This window comes from Anolis carolinensis, unplaced genomic scaffold (genome assembly GCF_035594765.1).
Source record: "Anolis carolinensis isolate JA03-04 unplaced genomic scaffold, rAnoCar3.1.pri scaffold_10, whole genome shotgun sequence".
NCBI lineage: Eukaryota > Metazoa > Chordata > Lepidosauria > Squamata > Dactyloidae > Anolis > Anolis carolinensis.
In genome coordinates, this window is record NW_026943821.1 from 3,156,358 (window position 1) to 3,180,136 (window position 23,779).

The 23,779-nt window shown below is 39.1% G+C and overlaps 1 protein-coding gene across 2 annotated transcripts in view; it reads left to right on the forward strand.

The window, feature by feature from the left end:
- The first annotated feature begins 3,164 nt into the window (after window positions 1-3,164).
- acp7 (acid phosphatase 7, tartrate resistant (putative)) overlaps window positions 3,165-23,779 on the forward strand; it is a 37,802-nt gene continuing 17,187 nt past the window's right edge. The window contains exons 1-6 of one of the 2 annotated variants that reach the window (XM_062962921.1): window positions 3,165-3,207; window positions 8,371-8,640; window positions 16,819-17,019; window positions 20,056-20,238; window positions 20,346-20,371; window positions 23,134-23,231. In XM_062962921.1, coding sequence (XP_062818991.1) covers window positions 8,487-8,640; window positions 16,819-17,019; window positions 20,056-20,238; window positions 20,346-20,371; window positions 23,134-23,231 — 662 coding nt within the window. In that variant the 5' untranslated portion in view covers window positions 3,165-3,207; window positions 8,371-8,486. Of the gene's footprint in view, window positions 3,208-8,364; window positions 8,641-16,818; window positions 17,020-20,055; window positions 20,239-20,345; window positions 20,372-23,133; window positions 23,232-23,779 lie in introns of both variants that reach the window. The other variant, XM_062962920.1, reaches the window with a different exon arrangement.

The following is a 23,779-nucleotide window of genomic DNA, read 5'->3' on the forward strand; positions in this document are numbered from 1 at the left end:
CTCCTCAAAGCACAGCAGACAAAAAACCAGTACAAGAAAACCGCACTACAAACTAGAGCTGACAGCTGGCACAACAAAACATTGCATGGAAAGTTTCTTGACAAAATTGAAGGAAAACTTGACAAGGAGAAGACCTGGCTCTGGCTCACGAAGGGGACCCTGAAGAAGGAGACAGAAGGCCTGATCCTTGCAGCCCAGGAGCAAGCCATCAGGACAAAGGCAATTAATAATAATGATAATAATAATAATAATAATAATAATAATAATAATAATAATAATAATAGAAGACCTGGCTCTGGCTCACGAATGGGACCCTGAAGAAGGAGACAGAAGGCCTGATCTTTGCAGCCCAAGAGCAAGCCATCAGAACAAAGGCAATTATTATTATTATTATTATTATTATTATTATTATTAATAATAATAATAGAAGACCTGGCTCTGGCTCACGAATGGGACCCTGAAGAAGGAGACAGAAGGCCTGATCTTTGCAGCCCAGGAGCAAGCCATCAGAACAAAGGCAATTATTATTATTATTATTATTAATAATAATAATAATAATAATAATAGAAGACCTGGCTCTGGCTCACGAATGGGACCCTGAAGAAGGCGACAGAAGGCCTGATCCTTGCAGCCCAGGAGCAAGACATCAGGACAAAGGCAATTCAGGCCAAGATCGAAAAATCAGTTGATGACCCAAAATGCAGACTGTGCAAGGAAACCGACGAAACCATTGATCATATCTTCAGCTGCTGTAAGAAAATCGCACAGACACACTACAAACAGAGGCCCAAATTTAGCACCAAAATATCACGATATATTGAAAACATTGACTACAAAAATGGCTTGGATAATCCAGAAATGTGGATAAGCGAGGCTTGGATAAGTGAGACTCTAGTGTATATTGAAAACATTGACTACAAAAATGGCTTGGTTAATCCAGAAACGTGGATAAGCGAGGCTTGGATAAGTGAGACTCTACTGTACAGGCGATGATAAAATATGAAACATCAAAGGACAACAACAAAAACCAATAATAAAATATACACAATAGGCGAAAAAACACAACAAAGAATTAAAACATCAAATTAACAACGAGGTTGCAATAGTGGCAAGGTGCACATTATGAGTAACAAATTCATAAATTAAAGTGCATTAGAATCATTAGGGAGGAGTCCTGAATAATATCAAGCCATCAGGAATCAGGGGAAGTGATGAACTGAAAAAATATGGATTTTTAGACATATATTGTATGCACATTAGAAGCACTGAAATGTAGAAAAAATCAGACTCTGTGTTAGATTTTAGGGATGCACAAGCTGACAGGACAAGCTGGGAGAAGGGGGGCTGGTTATCTAAACATTCCAGTGTGAATCCGTTCCTAGTACAGCTAAATGGAAGGAGAGCAGACAGGTCAAAGTAGGCCTCATGATGGATTTCTTTTGGTGTCTGTAGCTTGCTACAAGCTTTTAGGTAGCATAGATAGGAAAATGCTGATTGTGCATATTTATGCCCATGTATGTAAGCATGTGAAGTGATGTACTAATGACAAGATGTATGTAAAAGCATGTTCTTTGTGTTGTCGAAGGCTTTCATGGCCGGGATCACAGGGTTGTTGTATGTCTTTCGGGCTGTGTGGCCATGTTCCAGAAGCATTCTCTCCTGACGTTTCGCCCACATCTATGGCAGGCATCCTCAGAGGTTGTGAGGTATGGAGAAAACTAAGCAAAGAGGTTAATATATATCTGTGGAAAGTCTAGGGTGAGAGAGGTCAGTGTGAATGTTGTGTAGTTAATCACTTTAATTAGCATTGAAAAGCTTATCTGCTGTCTTCTTCCTGCGTCAGGAGAGAATGCTTCTGGAACATGGCCACACAGCACAAAGGATGCCCCAGAGGCAGGAAGAAGACAGCAGATAAGCTTTTCAATGCTAATTAAAGTGATTAACTACACAACATTCACACTGACCTCTCTCACCCTAGACTTTCCACAGATATATATTAACCTCTTTGCTTAGTTTTCTCCATACCTCACAACCTCTGAGGATGCCTGCCATAGATGTGGGCGAAACGTCAGGAGAGAATGCTTCTGGAACATGGCCACACAGCCCGAAAGACATACAACAACCCAGCATGTTCTTTGTCTGAAAATGTATAAAAGGCGAGTCCACGCCTTGATCGTGGCTCTGGTTTTTCTTTTGGAAGAGATTCCACTTCCAGAGTCTTCAGATGAATATACAGTAGAGTCTCACTTATCCAACACTCGCTTATCCAACGTTCTGGATTATCCAACGCATTTTTGTACTCAATGTTTTCAATACATCATGATATTTTGGAGCTAAATTCGTAAATACAGTAATTACTACATAGCATTACTGCATATTGAACTACTTTTTCTGTAAAATTTGTTGTATAACATGATGTTTTGGTGCTTAATTTGTAAAATCATAACCTAATTTAATGCTTAATAGGGTTTTTCTTAATCTCTCCTTATTATCCAACATATTCGCTTATCCAACGTTCTGCCAGCCCGTTTATGTTGGATAAGTGAGACTCTACTGTAATAAACCGGACTTTTTGGGCCTCTCAGAAGGATCTCTCTTGCTATCTCTCCCTTCATCTACAACAGAAGAAGCCGAAGGGGCTTTGGCAGAGAAGACGAGAGCCCTGGTGAAACTACAACTCCCAGGATCCCATAGCAGGGCGCCAGGGCAGTTCAGGTGAGGCTAAACTGCATCAGGTCTCCAATCTATGTAGAGACAGAAACGCGCAGCTTCTGCCCGCCGCCTCTTCGCGCGTGGCTTGCCTTGGAAGCCGGGGATGCCACCCGGGGATGCCCGCTTTAGGCTTCGCAGGGAGCCAGGAAATCCGGGCAAGAGGCGTGGGGCTTCCAGGGTGGCTGGCTAAAAAGGGAGAAAGAGGAGGAGAAAGAGAAGGAGGAGGAGAAAGAGAAAGAGAAAGGAGGAGAGAGAGGAGGGCCCGCTCGCCCTTCGCTTCCTCTCTCTTGTCTGCGCCTTTTACGCACCAGACCCTGAAGCAGCCCAGAGCTTCCCATTCGCTTCGCCTCCACCCCTGAGACCTCCCTGGCTCCCTCTTCTCGGATCCGGGTTCAAGTGCGAGCCTTTCCCCGGTTTGTAGGATCAAAGAGGAGGCGCAGATTCGAGGCAGACCACCATCCAGGCCCAGGGCGCACGGAGGGACCCTGGACAGCGGTGCGTTCCCGTTGTCTTTGTTCCTGCTGTTCCTTTTCTGTTCCTGTTGTCCCTCCTTATTACAGTAGAGTCTCACTTATCCAACATAAACGGGCCGGCAGAACGTTGGATAAGCGAATATGTTGGATAATAAGGAGAGATTAAGGAGAAGCCTATTAAACATCAAATTAGGTTATGATTTTACAAATTAAGCACCAAAACATCATGTTTTACAATAAATTTGGCAGAAAAAGTAGTTCAATATGCAGTAGTGTTATGATGTAATTACTGTATTTATGAATTTAGCACCAAAATATCATGATATATTGAAAACATTGACTATAAAAATGCGTTGGATAATCCAGAACGTTGGATAAGTGAGACTCTACTGTATCCAACATTTTCGCTTATCCAATGTTCTGCTGGCCCGTTTATCTTGGATAAGTGAGACTGTACTGCAGGGGTCCCCAAACTTTTAAAGCAGAGGGCCGGTCCACAATCAGACTATGGAGGGGCTGAATTATCATTTGGAAAAAAAACCCGAACAAATTCCTATGCACACTGCACATGTCTTATTTGTAGTGCAAAACAACAACAACAATGAAAGAACAATACAATGTTTAAAAATGAAAACAATTGTAACCAACATAAACCTATCAGGATTTCAATGGGAAGTGTGGGCCTGCTTCTGGCCAATGAGATAGTCAAGTGAATTAGGATTGTTGTTGTTGTTGTGTGCCTTCAAGTCACACTTGGGCGAGCCTAAGTCTAAAATTATTTATTTATTCATTTACTACATTTATTTATTACATTTATATCCCACCCTTCTCACCCCGAAGGGGCCTCAGAGCAGCTGTATGTACATACAATATATTATATTAGTAGCATAGCACAATATTAGCATTATATATTACTATATTGAACTATACCACTATACTGTAATATTATATGTAATATATATCATATAATTAATATTATTATATGGTATTATTAATATTATATTGTATAACATTATAATATTTTATCAATATTATATGTATATATAATATATTATTTAAAATGATATAAAAATATATTATAAAACTGAGGGCGGGGGCCAGGTAAATGACCTTGGAGGGCCGCATCCGGCCCCCGGGCCTTAGTTTGGGGACCCCTGCTGTTGTCCCTCCTTATTATCCAACATTTTCGCTTATCCAATGTTGTGCTGGCCCGTTTATCTTGGATAAGTGAGACTGTACTGCAGGGGTCCTCAAACTTTTAAAGCAGAGGGCCGGTCCACAATCCTTCAGACCAGGGGTCCCCAAACTAAGGCCCGGGGGCCGGATGCGGCCCATCGAAGCCATTTATCCGGCCCCCATGGCACAAGGGCAGAAGGGGGTTGGGCTAAATGACCCATGGGGTCTCTTCTTCTCTTACAACCCTTATTATTATTATTTGAAACACAACAAGATGAGTCCACAGCAGACACTCTGCTGATTGTTGTACTGGATCACACGCCAGACACTTCCCAAGTGTCTAGAACTGTGTGATGTATCAGCGAATAATGCGTGCAGATCCCTGTAAGGTGGCCTTCTGCAGCTGGCAGATAGTAATTTTGTCAGCGCCGATTGTGTTTAAGTGCAGGCCAAGGTCTTTAGACACTGCACCCAGTGTGCCAATCACCACTGGGACCACCTTGACTGGCTTGTGCCAGAGTCTTTGTAATTCGATCTTTAAATCCTCATATCGTGTCAGCTTTTCCAGTTGTTTCTCCTCAATCCTGCTGTCCCCTGGGATTGCAACATCAACAATCCATACTTTGTTTTTTAACATGATTGTGAGGTCAGGAGTATTGTGTTCCAAAACCCTATATTATTATTATTATTATTATTATTATTAACATTGAGGCTGGGTGGCCATCTGTCAGGGGTGCTTTGCTTGTGCTTTCGGTGCACAAAGGCAGAAGGGGATTGGACTCAATGGCCCAAAGGATTTCTTCCAACTCTCTTTATTATTGTTGTTGTTGTTGTTATTGTTGTTATTAATTATTATTATTATTGCTCGGTGGCCAACTATAGTCCGGCCCTCCAACGGCCCGAAGGATCGTGAACTGGCCCCCTGTTTAAAAAGTTTGGGGACCCCTGCTTCAGACTGTTGAGGGGCCGAATTATCATTTGAAAAAAAAAATACAAATTCCTATGCATACTGCACATGTCTTATTTGTAATGTAACAACAACAACAACAACAACAACAAAAGAACAATACAATATTTAAAAATGAAAACAATTCTAACCAACATAAACGTATCAGGATTTCAATGGGAAGTGTGGGCCTGCTTCTGGCCAATGAGATAGTCAAGTTAAGTAGGATTGTTGTTGTGTACCTTCAAGTCATTTTAGACTTTGGGCGAGCCTAAGTCTAAAATTATTTATTTACTGCATTTATTTACTACATTTATATCCCACCCTTCTCACCCTGAAGGGGACTCAGAGAAGCTGTATGTACATACAATATATTATATTAGCATAGCACAATATTAGCACTATATATTACTATATTGAACTATACCACTATAGTATTATATAATATTAATTAAATAATTAATTTTATTATTATGGTATTATTATTAGTATTATATTGTATAACATAATATTATTATCAATAGTATATGTATATACAATATATTATTAAAACTGATATAAAAATATTATATTATAAAACTGAGGGCGGGGGCCAGGTAAATGACCTTGGAGGGCCGCATCCGGCCCCCGGGCCTTAGTTTGGGGACCCCTGCAGTAGAGTCTCACTTATCCAAGCTAAACTTGAACACGCCTATCTGTGTTTTATAATGCGTTTTATGAATGTCTTATGTAAGTTCATTTTTTATTGTAAGCCGCCCTGAGTCCCCTATTGGGTGAGAAGGGCGGGATATAAATATTGTAATAAATAAATAAAATAAATAAACGGGCCGGTAGAACCTTGGATAAGCGAAAATGTTGGATAATAAAGAGGGATTAAGAAAAAAGCCTATTAAACATAAAATTACATTATGATTTTACAAATTAAGCACCCAAACACCATGCATTACAACAAATTGACAGAAAAAGCAGTTCAATACACAGTAATGTTATGTAGTAATGACTGTATTTATGAATTTAGCACCAAAACATTGCAACATTTACTACAAAAACCTTGACTACTAAAAGGCAGACTGCGTTGAATAATACAGAACCTCAGATAAGTGAAGCTTGGATAAGTGAGACTCTACTGTATTTAGAATCATGCCTAATGAATGGAAACACACATTTAGGACTATGGCTTCCTCAATCTGGAATATGGGCGTCCTCTTTTCCTACTGTCTTTTACCTTACCAAGTATTACAATAGAGTCTCACTTATCCAAGTCTCGCTTATCCAAGGTTCTGGATTATCCAAGGCATTTTTGTAGTCAACGTTTTCAATATATCATGATATTTTGGTGCTAAATTCGTAAATACAGCAATTACTACATAGCATTACTGCGTATTGAACTACTTTTTCTGTCAAATTTGTTGTATAACATGATGTTTTGGTGCTTTATTTGTAAAATCATAACCTAATTTGATGTTAAATAGGCTTTCCCTTAATCCCTCCTTATTATCCAACATATTCGCTTATCCAAGGTTCTGCCGGCTCGTTTAGCTTGGATAAGTGAGACTCTACTGTACTGTTGTTATTATTATTTTTAGGGTCTGCTATTCTCACTCTAAGGATTCACAACAACTAGGCGATTCAAAACAAACAGATATTCAAACAGAAATCCACATGCTACAGTGATTCGAGCAATTCCATTACAATACCATTCAAATACTGTATATACTCAAGTATAAGCCTAGTTTTTCAGCCCTTTTTTTAAGACTGAAAAAGCCCCCCTTGGCTTATACTCGGGTGAGGGTCCTGGTTGGCTTATATTTGGGTCAGCTTATACTCGAGAATATATGGTGCATTTATTATTTTTCTCTACTATTATTGGTATTATTACATTTATTATTTTTCTCTATTATTGTTGCTACTATTACATTTATTTTACTGTATTTTATTATTAATATTAATACATTTATTATTTCACTCTGATCTTATTATTATTATTGCATTTATTATTTTACTCTATTATTACTTGTATTATTTTCCTGTATTTATTATTATTATTGTTACATGTATTATTTTACTCTATTATTATTAAAAGGATACATAAGCACATTTACATTGAAGAAGATGAGAATAATGATTCGATCAGGGTTGGACAGTCTTATCTTAAATCTTGAGCTTTATGTAAATATTCAAAAACATTTAACCTAATGATGCCTCAATTAATGTAATTTTATTGGTACAGTAGAGTCTCACTTATCCAAGCTAAACGGGCCGGCAGAAGCTTGGATAAGCGAATATCTTGGATAATAAGGAAGGGTTAAGGAAAAGCCTATTAAACATCAAATCAGGTTATGATTTTACAAATTAAGCACCAAAACATCATGTTATGCAACCAATTTGACAGAAAAAGTAGTTTAATACGCAGTAATGCTACGTAGTAATTACTGTATTTATGAATTTAGCACTAAAATATCACGATATTTTGAAAACATTGACTACAAAAATGGCTTGGATTATCCAGAGGCTTGGATAAGCGAGGCTTGGATAAGTGAGACTCTACTGTATCTAATTTTATTTCTGAAATTTACCACCCTTGGCTTACACTTGAGTCAATGTTTTCCCAGTTTTTTTGTGGTAAAATTAGGTGCCTCGGCTTATATTCGGGTCAGCTTATACTCGAGTATATACGGTAAGTGCTTTTGGAAATACAGCACTCTCGAGGCAAAGTTTCTATTTAGATTCTGCTGGGGATTTAAAAAAGAAGGTCAGGGAGGGACTCTTGGGAAGGTTTTTCCAGAAGTGCTTTGCCTTTCTCTCTCTCTGAGGCTGAGAGAGTGTGACTCACTCATAGTCAGGTGCGGGATTCGAAGCTGGGACTCTAGAGTTGTAGTGAAATTGTGCTCATTCTGAACTCCTTACAAGCCATAATTTGGACAAGAGATGGGTTCAGGTGCATGGGTTCCCACCTGCAGAAAAAGGAAATTAACTCCAATCTTGAACAACACGGTGTCCTTGCTTTTCCTTTGGGGACAGATTGTTTTGTTGACTTTGTTGTCTTCTCTGTGTCAGCCACAGACTGAGCGAGAAGCCCAAAGGAATGTTTCCGCAGATTGCAACACCACAACCCGTGACTTGCTAATGGAAACTGGAGTGACCCCGGCTTGGTGTCCAGTTTACCTTCCGCTTTGAGCATGAGCATGCGTCGGAAAGATTATCCGAGAGGAGCGAAGAACGTCTCAAGAAGCATGGAAGGATCCTTGTGTTTCCTCTTTTTGTTGCTCTCCTTCCTCGGATGCAAAAGCTTGCGCTTCACCAGACCTGAGCAAATCCATCTTTCTTACCCAGGTGAGTTTCTCCATCGGTGACTCTTGGAGTGCATCTATATTGTAGATTTAATGCAGTTTGATACTAAGGCAGGAATGAAGGGGTAGGAGGAAATGGCCATATAAGGAGGTACGAGCAGGCCAGGAACACAGCCGATGGGTTATCACATGGTTTCCCTGAAATCATGTGTTTTGAGAGAAACGAAAGTAATGACATGTAATACTGCACCACAAATATGCACCAATGGTTTGATATGTGGGCGGTCGTAAACTGAACCCACTGAATTGTATAAATAGACACTCGACCCTGTCTGCGGGGTTCTCCCTTTTCAGCATCTAGTTGTGCGTGGGATGAACCTCTGCAGCTGCAGGAAACTTTTAGTAAACTGCTTTCTTTGGAAAAAACCTCCAGTTGTCTGTCTCCTACTTCCACTGCGTCCGCACAGACACACAAGCCGAGAAGAGGGGAAGTCTGGTTTCCGCTACATTTTCTGGTGACCCCGACGTGATTCCACAATAAGACGGGCCAGGAGATCGGAGACGGATCCCGTTGGCGGGACGGTCCCAACTCGGCGGTGGGGGCCAGAGGCAACTACCGTGAGACGAGAAGGGGCCCCTGAATATTGTAAGACCGGCTGCGGTACTTGCCTCTGATGCCAACGCCGGCCGACGGTGGGAGCCGCAACGACAGCGAGGTTCCAAAGAAACCAGGCAGGGAAAAGGATCCAGGGAAAAGTCCAGGGGCGAAGGTTGGTCCGACGTCTACAGCAATCTGGCAAGTATAGTGGTTAAAATGAGACACTAAGGGAACAGCGCCGGGAGGGACACAAAGGTTCCCAGGGAGGTATAAAGGGGTTCTGTCTTGTTATTCCTGACACACACCGTTGAGTGTCCAGGTGCCCAGTCCAAGGCAGTCCCCTCTATTAGGCAGGATGGGAGGCAGTGGGTTCAAATCCACCACCCCATTACAGTGTATGTTAGACAATTTCGGCTCAGTTGCAAGTAGAGCCGTAGAAGGAATTCCCCAGAGAACAAGACTTGTGAGGGTGCCCCAAGACCAAGTCGTGCAGGACTCATGAGGAGTCGCAACTCCCGGGGAAAGGAAAAAAAAAAAAAACTGTTTGATTTCTTTGTTATGTGTGGGGAATAATGAGTTTCAAGTTCTGCATGTTTCGTGGTAATATTGAAGTGAAAATGAAAAATGAGTCTATAGATTTACACAAAAAATGTTGAGCACAAATATCTAGAAATGTTTTATTACGGTTGAAAAAATCTGATCCGAAGAGGGTCTGTCTGTGTTAGTTTGCTTTTGCTGACAAGCTGCAGAGAGGCGAGAAAAAGGGAGGGAGTTAAAGTGGTGTTGAGGCTCAGAAAGTTTTTTTTTTTCCTTGTTATTTCTGAGGAACAAAGGCTGTTTTCTTAAAAAGTTTTCCTTTGCACCTGGGCCTCATGCCAAAAAGATAGTGGGAAAATCTTGGCAACAGTTCAAGGTAAAAACTCCCTGTTATTCTTGTTAAAACTCAGGCGAAATGCCCAGAGAAAGATAATGGAATTCCAGTGGACAGCCAAGGTCAATGAAAGCCGCTGTAAAAATGTAATGTGAATTTAATATGAAAAAAAGAAAGAAAGAAAATGATGATGTAAATGTGTGTATATATATATATATATTGGGGTTCTGTCTTTCACCTGGATCTTAAATCCTTGCTTTTGGACTTATTTTGGGACAACTGGGTGAGAATGTTTCATGAGCTGAGATAGAGTGTGTGACTTTATCTAAACAACTAACCACTAATCAGAATTCCTGTGGACCTTGTGTGAATGAGATGTATGTGTTGAATTCAAAATGCATAAAGAGTTATAAACAATGTTAGTAGATTTGTTCAGAAGCAATTCGGAAGCTGTAGATATTTTTTTTTGGAAAAAAAAAATGGTCTTAGGCTTGAAAAAAAAAAATCCTTGTTTTGAAAGAACAATGCTTCAGTGTTTTTAGAGAACATGGTGCTACAGACTTTAAACCCCTTACAGGTTATAGGGAAATGTTGGAGGTTCTTTTTTTTTTTGCAGCACTTTGGAATACAAGGAGAGGAGTTATTGGTTGTAGAGACTTTGTATGGAAAACTGTCACAAGTTGGCAGTGCAAGAAAAAAATATATATATATATTTGTTTTTGAAAAAAAAAATTTGACCCCATATTCCTGACACAGAAGGATTAAGAACTGACATTGATTTTTAAATTTTTGATTGACATTTTATTCAAAAAGGGAGCTAGTGCCCAAGTGATAAAAAGTTATCCTTTTGAGAACCAAAGACATGATATAATTGGCTACGTCTCATGTTGCTTCATAATAATTTTGTGAGATTTGGATTCTGGACTTTGTGATTTTGGCCCAACTCTTTCTAAAGGTTACGGAAAGGAAGGACTAGGACTTTTGTAAACGGGACATTAGATCATGCAAATAGGGGCATTTTTTTCCATCGCCCCCAGCCTGGATTTTGCCAGATTTGAGAAGCGGCAGGAGGCTTTTCAACGTGTGTTACTAACAAATTTTGAGCTGTTCAACGAGTCGGTGTAAAAGGGGAATTGAGTAAGTTTAACACTGCAGCAGGACTGGAGTGGAAGATTGCATTGCAGCAAGTGGATACACGATTGTTAAATCGTTTGCGGAAAGGAAAAGAAAAAGATGTGGAGAAGAAAGATTTTGTTGGATTTCAAGACAGATGAGTGTGTTGTCAAAGGCACAACCTCTGAGGAGGCCTGCCTTGGATGTGAGCGAAACGACTAGAGAGAGTGCTTCAAGAGCCATACAGCCTGGAAGGATGAGTATTTCCCTCCCCTTCTTTTCCCTCTCATTGTTTTTTGCTACAGGTCCTGAACTCCTGTATGGGATAAACCCAGAAGTCTATGAGACAAGTTTATTGAGAGGCCTGGGAGGGCCTATAGGTGTTGCTGAGTGCTAAGGCTGTGATGGAGTGTGGCATAAGGCTGGAGGCTGTAAGGGCTGACCAACTCAACAACATACAATTTTCTATTTTGACCCAACTCTCCTGGATAGGACCTTTTGTAATGGGACATTGCAAATAATTCGGATTTTTGACGGATTTGAGAGACAATGAGGGACTTTTTCATATGCCATCTAACAACCTTGCTTTTTAAGCCAAAAGGAGGATATAGCACGGAGGCAATGTGACAAAGAATAAAATAAGTTAACCATTGCAGCAGGACCAGAGTAAAAAGGATTACTGCAGATCGCGAAAGAAGGCCCATGGAGGAATCATTTCTCAAGAGGCCATGGAGGGGTCGTTTGGGAGCTGAATAGTGGCCTACCTGCCTCACCCGTGGAGAGACAAGGGATTTCAACAAGATTGGCTGAGACAAAAGTGATGCCGAACAGGATGATCGACAGATGGGTAATCCGTTCCCCCTCCCCCATTCTCTCTCACTGTCTTCCTGCTTTCTTTTTCAGCTTTTTGGACTCCTGTTCCTAAATTGGAGATCCATAAGGCATTGTTACTGAGAGGCCTGTTTTCCAAAATGGAGATCCATAAGGCATTATTACTGGAAGGCCTGTTTTGGAATCAAAAACCCGTAGGAGTTTAAGTCTACCCCACGCCACACATACTGGGTATAACAGCTAAAGCCCTGTGAGAGATGGAGATTTTCTTTACAGACTTTTCTTTACACAGAGACAATTCTTAGAGACTAGAGACTTGATTGGACAAAGAGACTTTCTTCAAATTAACTGAACATTATTCCTTTGATCAAGGAAGAGGAAACACACCCCCAGTTTGACTTTATGCCAAAGACTGAAAAGACCTGAAAGTTGGACATGTATGTGAATGGCCACCTCTGGCCATAGCAACAAATCCATCATCGGAAGAAGCCAAATGACTGGGCTAGATCAGAATTCTACTGTGGACTATGTCCTTTCTAAAACCTGATTAATATTTTTAATCCTCATGTGTTGTTTACCTCTGGTGATGAAACTATGTACAAATGCTATTCTGCGCTCATTTTCCACTGAAAAGATAGCTTGGCTGCAAGCTAGAAGGGATTGGAGGGACCCATAAGTCTGCTCATTTAGTTTGCTTCAGCTTTTGTATACACGCTTCGCAAAAAAAAAAAAAAAAAAAAATGGGGGAATAAGGCAGGAATGAAGGGGTAGGAGGAAATGGCCATATAAGGAGGTACGAGCAGGCCAGGAACACAGCCGATGGGTTATCACATGGTTTCCCTGAAATCATGTGTTTTGAGAGAAACGAAAGTAATGACATGTAATACTGCACCACAAATATGCACCAATGGTTTGATATGTGGGCGGTCGTAAACTGAACCCACTGAATTGTATAAATAGACACTCGACCCTGTCTGCGGGGTTCTCCCTTTTCAGCATCTAGTTGTGCGTGGGATGAACCTCTGCAGCTGCAGGAAACTTTTAGTAAACTGCTTTCTTTGGAAAAAACCTCCAGTTGTCTGTCTCCTACTTCCACTGCGTCCGCACAGACACACAAGCCGAGAAGAGGGGAAGTCTGGTTTCCGCTACAATACCACTTGGACTTCCATGGCTCGATGCTATGGAAGCATGGGGGTAATAGCTTAGCCAGGTTTTTCTCCTTCTCTGCCCAAGAGTGCTGGTGCCTCACCGAACTACAAATCCCAAGGATCCATAGCATTGAGTCATGGCAATTTAAAGTGGTGCCAAACTGCATAAACTTTACCGTGTAGATCAGGGGTCCCCAAACTAAGGCCCGGGGGCCGGATGCGGCCCTCCCAGGTCATTGACCTGGCCCCCGCCCTCAGTTTTAGACTTAGGCTCACCCAAAGTCCAAAATGACTTGAAGACACAACAACAACAATCTTACTTAGCTTGACTATCTCATTGGCCAGAAGCAGGTCCACACTTCCCATTGAAATCCTGATTTTACACAGTATGTTGGTTAAAATTGTTTTTATTTTTAAATATTGTATTGTTCTTTAATTTACTAATACTGTGCAATCTGAATAATATTTATTTATTTATTTCAGTATTTCTACCCCTCCATTCTCACCCAATATGGGACTCAGGGTAGCTAATAATAATAATAATAATAATAATAATAATAATGCAATATAATAATATTGTGTAATATAATAATATTAATTGCATATTATATATCAAATGTAATATTACTAATAATATTACAGTACAGTGGTATAGTACAATATAGTAATATATAATGCTAATATTGTGCTATGCTAATAATATAATATATTGTATGTACATACAACTTGTAAGCCACTCTTAGTCCCCTTCGGGGTGAGAGAGGGTGGGGTATCAATGTAGTAAATAAATAAATGAATAAATATATAATTGTTGTTGGGGTTTTTTTGCACTACAAATAAGACACGTGCAGTGTGCATAGGAATTAGTTTGTATTTATTTTTCAAACAGTCCCCTCAACAGTCTGAGGGGCCATGAACCGGCCCTCCACTTAAAAAGTTTGGGGACCCCTGGTGTAGATTAATCCCTTTGATAAAGTCCGAACAGTTTTGCTTAATTTTCATCTCCAAATTCAGGAGTGGGGACTGCATATGACCCCCGAGTCTTTGGGTGCATTTACACTTTAGGAATGATGCAGTTTATTTATTTATTTACTATTTATTTATTTACTACATTTATATGCCGCCCTTCTTACCCCAGAGCAGCTTACAAATTCCTTTCACATATAATACATTATATTATTAGCATAGTACAATACTAGCATTAAATTACTATATTGTACTATATAATTACATTGTAATATTACATTTAATATATATAATATACTAGCTGTGCCCGGCCACGCATTGCTGTGGCAAAGTGGTGGTGGTATTGGTTAAAAATTGTGTAATTTTTGACTTTATTTGCAATTCTTTATTAATTTTATTGTAAGTTATATTTTTATTTATTATATTTTATTATTTCCTTGTATTATTTTTAGTTATTTTCTGTTATTATAGTATTTTATTGTATTCATTTTCAGTGTTTTTTATTATTTTTATTGGGTTGCTAGGAGTCCAAGTTGGAGGAGCTTAGCCTTCTAACTGGCAGCAACTGGATAAAAGCAATTATTCCTCTCTCTCTAATTAGGACTTTATTTTTCTTTTCTTTTTGTTGTATCAACCTAGAGGCATGGATGATGGGTTGTGTTGTCAAATTTCGAGGTTGGGGGGCCTGTAGTTTTGTTGTTTTGTGGGTCGCCATGATGCCATCACTCTTTTATATATATAGATAATTAATATTATTCAATTGTATTATTATCAGTATTATATTGCAATACATTATAATATTATCAATATTATATTTAGAACCACTTTAACCGCCATGGCTGAATGCCATGGAATCCTGGGAGTTGTAGTTTGGTGAGGCCTTGGTACTTCTTGGCAGGGAAAGTTCAAGACCTTCTAACACTATAACTCCCATGATTTGATAGCCTTGAGTTATGGCAGCTGAAGTGGTATAAAACTGCCTTCATTCTACAGTGTAGATGTACCCGTAGAGACTGGACCTTGTTTGGGATTGCACTTGAGCTGTGGAATTCTTTTATTTATTACTAGCTGTGCCCGGCCACACGCTGTTGTGGCGAAGTGTGGTGGTATGGGAAATGAAGTATTGAGGAATTGGTGTTAATTAATATATGTTATTTCCTAAATCTTGTGACTATTCAATATTTCCGGTTGTTCCTTTTTTTGGTCTATTGGATTCAAATATGAATGCTAAAATTAGCCTGAATAATTAGCATGTAATGGCTTTTCAGCTTTAAAGCCTGACTGCTTCCTGCCAGGGGGAATCCTTTATTGGGAGATGTTAGCTGGCCTAAATAAACCTGCCTGTCTCCCCTGGGTGCCATTGTGGCTAAGGGGGTTGCTATGACACGATAGGGGGCAGAGTTTACCCTTCTGACTGGCGGCCAGGGGGAAAACGGCTTTTCCTTGTCCTCTGAAGTTTGGACTATTTCTCTAGGGTTTTTTTTATTGAAAGATATAGATTGGATGACTATGTCTTTTGTGGCCAAATTTGGTGTGGTTTGGTTCAGTGGTTTTGTTGTTCATTCCATGGGAAAAACGCACATTACATTTTTATATACTGTATATACTCGAGTATAAGCCTAGTTTTTCAGCCCTTTTTTAAGACTGAAAAAGCCCCCCTCGGCTTATACACGGGTGAAGGTCCTGGTTGGCTTATATTTGGGTCAGCTTATACTCGAGAATATATGGTACATTTATCATTTTTCTCTATTATTATTGGTATTATTACATTTATTATTTTTCTCTATTGTTGCTACTATTACATTTATTTTACTCTTATTTTTTATTATTATTAATACAGTAGAGTCTCACTTATCCAACACTTGCTTATCCAACATTCTGGATTATCCAACACATTTTTGTAGTCAATGTTTTCAATACATTGTGATATTTTGGTGCTAAATTCGTAAATACAGTAATTACTACATAGCATTACTACATATTGAACTACTTTTCCTGTCAAATTTGTTGTATAACATGATGTTTTGGTGTTTAATTTGTAAAATCATAACCTAATTTGATGTTTAATAGGCTTTTCCTTAATGCCTCCTTATTATCCAAGATATTTGCTTATCCAATATTCTGCCGGCCCGTTTATGTTGGATAAGTGAGACTCTACTGTACATTTATTATTTAACTCTGATCTTATTATTATTATATTTATTATTTTCCTCTATTTATTACTACATGTATTATTTTCCTGTTATTTATTATTATTATTATTATTACATGTATTATTTTACTCTATTATTATTAAAAGGATACATAAGCACATTTACATTGAAGAAGATGAGAATAATGATTGGATCAGAGTTGGACAGTCTTATCTTAAATCTGAGCTTTATGTAAATATTCAAAAACATTTAACCTACTGATGCTTCAATTAATGTAATCTTATTGGTATCTATTTTTATTTCTGAAATTTACCACCCTCGGTTTATACTGGAGTCAATGTTTTCCCAGTTTTTTGCATGGTAAAATTAGGTGCCTTGGCTTATATTCGGGTCGGCTTATACTTGAGTATATACGGTATATAGATTATTTTGAGTTGTGCTCTTCCTACTTTCAATACATTCACCCTGGAAGCTGTTTTAGGAGCAGCTGCTGGCAGTTTGCATTCCCACGATCACAATTGTTGGCTCTAACTCTCTGCAGGAGACCCCAACTCCATGACGGTCACTTGGACAACCTTTGATCCCGCGCCATCCATTGTCCTCTTTGGCCAGGACCCGGGAGAGACCTTCAGTCATGTGGCCAAAGGAAATGCCACGCGCTTTGTGGACGGAGGGAAGTTAGGGCGCACCATGTTCATCCACAGAGTCACCCTCCGTAACCTGGTGCCAGGACAACGCTATGGTAAGAGGCTGGAACCAGTTTGATGTGGGGACTGGGAGAAATGGGCCACCAAAGGCAGGAGCAACTGAAGGCTTCCATCCCAGTGTGGTGCTCAATCCATTCTGGATGGGCGTCTACACTGTCAATTGCCTTGAGTCCTATTTATTTAATCAAAGTGAGCATGTATGTAAGTAAGTATGTAGGTGTCTGTCTGTCTATTTATGTTCTTTCCAAGATGACTCCCACTTTTAGAGAGCCCCATGACTCCCGCCAATGACGGATCTGGTCCAAACTTGGCACACATACCATAATAATAATAATAATAATAATAATAATAATAATAATAATAATAATAATAATAACAACAACAAAACAACAACAACAACAACAACAACAAGAAAACCACACTACAAACTAGAGCTGACAGCTGGCACAACAAAACACTGCATGGAAAGTTCCTTGACAAAATTGACCTGAAGCTGTATGGGAAAACGGAAACTGAAATCCAGTCTCTGACCAACACTGTCCGAATTTTTAGCACTGATATCAGCATGGAGTTTGGTTTGGACAAATGTTCGACAGTGGCCTTGAAGAAGGGAAAAATCATTGAAAGTGAGGGCATAAATATGCCTAATGGCCAAACGATAAAGTGTCACCAGCCAGAGGCCTATAAATATCTGGGCATATTACAGCTGGACAACATCAAGCATGAACATGCGAAAACTGTGGTCAGCAAAGAATACACACAAAGGGTCAGAAAAATTCTCCAAAGCAGGCTCAATGGAGGCAACACCATCAAGGCCATAAACACCTGGGCCATACCTGTCATAAGATATACTGCTGGCATCATAAACTGGACACAGATAGAACTGGACAATTTGGACAGAAAAACAAGAAAACTCATGACCATTCATCATTCACTGCACCCTCGCAGTGATGTTGACCGGCTATATCTGCCTAGAAGATCAGGGGGCAGAGGACTCTTGCAAGTAAAACAAGCAGTCAAAGAAGAAGAACATGCCCTGGCAGAATATGGAAAGCAAAATGAAGAACCTGCTTTGATTGAAGTCAAAAATCAGAAACTCCTCAAAGCACAGCAGACAAAAAAATCAGTACAAGAAAGCCGCACTACAAACTAGAGCTGACAGCTGGCACAACAAAACACTGCATGGAAAGTTCCTTGACAAAATTGAAGGAAAGGTTGACAAGTAGAAGACCTGGCTCTGGCTCACGAATGGGACCCTGAAGAAGGAGACAGAAGGCCTGATCCTTGCAGCCCAGGAGCAAGACATCAGGACAAAGGCAATTCAGGCCAAGATCGAAAAATCAGCTGATGACCCAAAATGCAGACTGTGCAAGGAAACCGACGAAACCAAGGTTCATATCCTCAGCTGCTGTAAGAAAATTGCACAGACAGACTACAAACAGAGGCACAACTATGTGGCCCAAATGATTCATTGGCACTTATGCCTCAAGTACCACCTCCCAGCAGCAAAGAACTGGTGGGATCACAAACCTGCAAAAGTCTTGGAAAATGAGCACGCAAAGATACTGTGGGACTTCCAAATCCAGACTGACAAAGTTCTGGAACACAACACACCAGACATCACAGTTGTGGAAAAGAAAAAGGTTTGGATCATTGATGTTGCCATCCCAGGTGACAGTCGCATTGACGAAAAACAACAGGAAAAACTCAGCCGCTATCAGGACCTCAAGATTGAACTTCAAAGACTCTGGCAGAAACCAGTGCAGAGGTCCCGGTGGTGATCGGCACATTGGGTGCCGTGCCAAAAGATCTCAGCCGGCATTTGGAAACAATAGACATTGACAAAATTACGATCTGCCAACTGCAAAAGGCCACCCTGCTGGGATCTGCACGCATTATCCGAAAATACATTACACAGTCCTAGACACCTGGGAAGTGTTCGACTTGTGATTTTGTGATACGAAATCCAGCATATCTATCTGGTTTGCTGTGTCATAATAAAATAATAATAATAACAACAACTTGGGAAGTGTCCAACGTGTGATCCAATACAACAGCCAGCAGAGTGTCTGCTGTGGACTCAACTTGTTGTGTTTCTAATAATAATAATAATAATAATAATAATAATAATAATAATAATAATAATAATAATAATAATAATAATGGCAGGTGATGATGGGAGTTGTAGTGAAGGGCTAGAGCCAGGGAAAATAGAAAATTACCAGCCAAAATAAAGTTCAGACAAAGTCTCGCATGTGCTGCAGAGCGAAAGGGAACGAGGAACCAAAAGGAAGGGAGAGTTCAAGCCTAGGGAAAAGTTCAACCGAATAACACACAGGTGCAAGAAGACAAACAATTGCTGAGACAACATGGATAGGAGAGGCTCCAGAAGGGAAAAAAGGAAGAGATAAGATGAGGCAAAGTTCAGAGAAAAGCTTGTATACAAATGCTCGAAGGTGTTGGCTAAAATAACTGAACTGCAGCTCAGTTGAGTGTGGCACACATGGACCTTTATATTTTATCTATAGACATTAATTTTATATATGAATTTTCCCCTTATATGTTTGCAAGTCTTTGCAAATCCTCTATACATATAGATAGCTAGAGATTTCCATGTACCTGTATATCTGTATCTATGTGTATACATTATTATATATATGAATTTTCACCTCACATGTTTGCAAGTCTTTGAAAATCCTATACAGATATAATTATCTAGAGAGAGAGAGAGATGTCTATATATATGAACACAGGGCTTGCAAATATTGCAGGGATTTCATTGGGATCTATTTTTATTTTCAAATCGACCCATAGCTGCTGCATTTCCCACCCTCGGCTTATACTCGAGTCAATAAGTTCCCCCAGTTTTTTGTGGTAAAATTAGGTGCCTCGGCTTATATTAGGGTTGGGTTATACTCAAGTATATACAGTAAACAGTATTACAAAGGTCACAGTTAAAACCATTAAAATATATTCAAAGTCTAAAATCACATAAACATCAACAACCTAAGCTGGGCATTGCTGGTAACCTAAGCTAGTGGTGTGTAAACACTTCGTATTGTTATTTGCAGTTTACCGTTGTGGAAGCGAACTTGGCTGGAGCAGAAACTACGTCTTCCAGGCCTTGCTGAACTCTACTGCCTGGAGTCCTCGCTTTGCCGTTTTTGGGGATCTGGGCCTCTTGAACCCTCAATCCTTGCCTCGGTTGCAGCGGGAGACAGAAATGGGACTCTATGACGTGGTTCTGCACGTGGGTAGGATTTTAACGGCTCTGATTTAGATCCTTTGCAACTTTGGAGAAAAAGCAGCCAATTCGGCTCCTTGCAAATAGCCAAACTCAGTTTCTGTCTTTTACTTGCAGGGGATTTTGCCTACGACTTCGATACGGTAAGATATATAGAGTCAGCCTATATTTGGGATCTCATTACAATTAAATCCATGGATGCTCAAGTCCCATTATATCCAATAGCATAGTATAATGGCATCCTTTTTTTTAAATGGCAAAATGAAACTGTTTGCTTTTAGGGCTTTAAAAGAATATTTTAGATCCATGGATGGTGGACTAGAGAGTTGTCTCTATTTTTAATTGCATTGCACTATGTTCCTGGGTTATAAATGTCATTTCCTAATTGGTTCTATCATAAAAGCATGGAAAAAGTTGATTAAACGGCCAACATTTTGTTTTTGCGGGACATCCTGCTATAGCACATTTTGTGATAGTTTTTCAGTGAATACCGTATATACTTGAAGATAAGCCTAGTTTTTCAGCCTTTTTTTTTTTTGAGCTTATAATGGGGTCAAGGTCAAGCCCAGGCAACAGAACCTGGAGGCCATTGTTTGCAATATAGGATATATTTCTCTCTTCCCCTCCCTTATCACTGTGTTTTCTTTTCAAAGCCTCCCTCGCTCTTAACCAAGGGAATGTTTTGAAAAGGGAAAGATGCTCTTGCAAGTCAGGAAGAAGAAATATATATATATCCATTAATCTTATAAAAGTATTTCCCCCTGAAATATTTGTTAAGGTCTCCTACAGATATATAGGCATTAATCCCCTGCATGCATTTGCAATCCCTATCTACTTATCTATCTATATTCATTAATTTTATATATGAATTTTCCCCTCATATGTTTGCAGGTCTTTGCAAATCCTATATACATATAGATCCATTTACCTGTATATCCATATGTAAAGAAGTGTGTTTTTATTTTGATTTATAGATGTCATGTTTAATTTCGTTTTAAAAGTCAGGTTTAACTATGTTTAAAAGGGTAAGTATTAGTCACCAGTCCGTGGGGGATGGTAACCAGCTCAGCATTCTGAGGCAGGTTGCCATAGTAACGAAGGCGGAGCCAACCGCCGTTTGAAGAAAAAGGAGGGAATGTTTTAAAAAACAGTTTAGTCTGTGATTTTAGTCACAGGGAAGACACTGGTTCCAAGTTAGGGAAACCAGGGGAAGTCAGATCTCTAGTGGTGTTAAATTAAGCAAGTTAGGTGACTTGTTTAGGTTTATTTCTAGAGTCTGAGTAGGAAGGGAAAGCAATCCCAGTTAGATCCAAAGCGATCAGTTAATAACTTTGCAACCATTATCTAAGTGCCTTTAAAGAAGTTACTGTAACCACTAAGCTCTGTGCCTGAAATAAACTTGGTTTTGTTCTTCAATATCTAAGTCTCTGTCACCTATATTCAAAACTAAGTAACACTACCATCTAATGTGAATAAGAATAAGAAAGAATAAGAGAATAAAGAAAAAGATGGTGGCAGCGGTGGAATGAAAAGATTCCTCCCTGCCACATCACCACACCATATATATACATTATTTAACCTACTGATGCCTTGATTAATGTAATTAAGTTGGTATCTATTTTTATTTTGAAATTTACCAGTAGCTGCTTCATTTCACACCCTCGGCTTATACTCGGGTCAATAAGGTATCCCAGCTTTTTGTGGTAAAATTAGGTGCCTCGGCTTATATTCGGGTCTGCTTATACTCAAGTATATATGGTATCTGATTAAGTCTCCACCTATTCAGCCTAGTTTGTGGCAGCCACAAAAACGAAATTTCTGGAGTAGAACAACTACTTTCAAAGTAAGGACCGCACAATTAAATAGGAAATAACACTTTCAAACCAGGAACCAAAATAAATCAGTGAGGCATTGGTAGGCTAAATGTTTCTGAATACAGTAGAGTCTCACTTATCCAAGCTAAACAGGCTGGCAGAAGCTTGGATAAGCGAATATCTTGGATAATAAGAAGGGATTAAGTAAAAGCCTATTAAACATCAAATTAGGTTATAATTTTACAAATTAAGCACCAAAACATCATGTTATACAACAAATTTGACAGAAAAAGTAGTTCAATACGCAGTAATGTTATGTTGTAATTACTGTATTTACGAATTTAGCACCAAAATATCACGATGTATTGAAAACATTGACTACAAAAATGCGTTGGATAATCCAGAACATTGGATAAGCGAGACTCTACTGTAGATACCAATAAAATTATATTAATTGAGGCATCAGTAGGTTAAATGTTTCTGAATATTTACATAAAACTCTCATTTAAGATAAGACACTCCGACTGATTAAATCATTATTCTCATCTTCTTCAATGTAAATGCCCTTATGTATCCTTTTAATAATAATAATAATAGGGTAAAATAATAAATGTAATAACAACAATACTATCAGTGTGAAATAATAAATGTATTGATAATAAAAATAGAGTAAAATAAATGTAATCGTAACAATAATAATAGAGTAAAATATTACATGTAATAATACCAATAATAATAGAGAAGAATAATAAATGTAATAATATCAATAATAATAGAGAAAAATAATAAATGTACCATATATACTTGAGTATAAGCCGACCAGGACCCTCACTTGAGTATAAGCCGAGGGGGGCCTTTTCAGTCCTAAAAAAAGGGCTGAAAAACCTGGCTTATACTCGAGTATATACAGTAGTTTGTGGCAGCCACAAAAATGAAGTTTCTGGAGTAGAACAACTACTTTCAAAGTAAGGACCGCACAATTAAATAGGAAATAACACTTTCAAACCAGGAACCAAAAAAAATCAGTGGGATAGTTTGGCAGGGTATTTTTGGTGGCTGCTCCGCAAGTAAAAACTCCCACTCTTTTGCAGAATAATGCGCTTTTTGGAGATGCCTTCATGAGGAAAATTGAACCCGTGGCAGCATCGGTGCCTTATATGACTTGTCCAGGGAACCACGAGGAGAAATAGTAAGTAGCACAGACCTGCTAATAACACCACGTAACACAGTTTTTGTTCCTGGGTTATCCATGCCATTTCCTAATTGGTCCTATCATAAAAACATGGGGAAAGTTTATTAAACTGCAGAAACTTTGTCTTTTGAGGGACACCCTGCAGCACATTTTGCTCCAGTTTTCCAGTGAATCTCTCACCAAATCTCAACCAATTCAATCTAGACTGTGGCAGCCACAAAACAAAGTTTCTGGAGTATAACAACTACTTTCAAAGTAAAAAACTGCACAATTAAACAGGAAATAACACTTTCGAACCAGGAACATTTTTTTTCTTCAACTTTTTTTTATTATAAAACTAGATTCTATAATAAGACGCCACTGTGGATCTCACCCATTGAATCATGTCAAAGAAGAGAGTTGGGGTGGAACGTGTGGCCAACCTACAAGGATATACATTAGAGTCTCACTTATCCAACATAAACGGGCCGGCAGAACATTGGATAAGCGAATATGTTGGATAATGAGGAGAGATTAAGAAAAAGCCTATTAAACATCAAAATAGG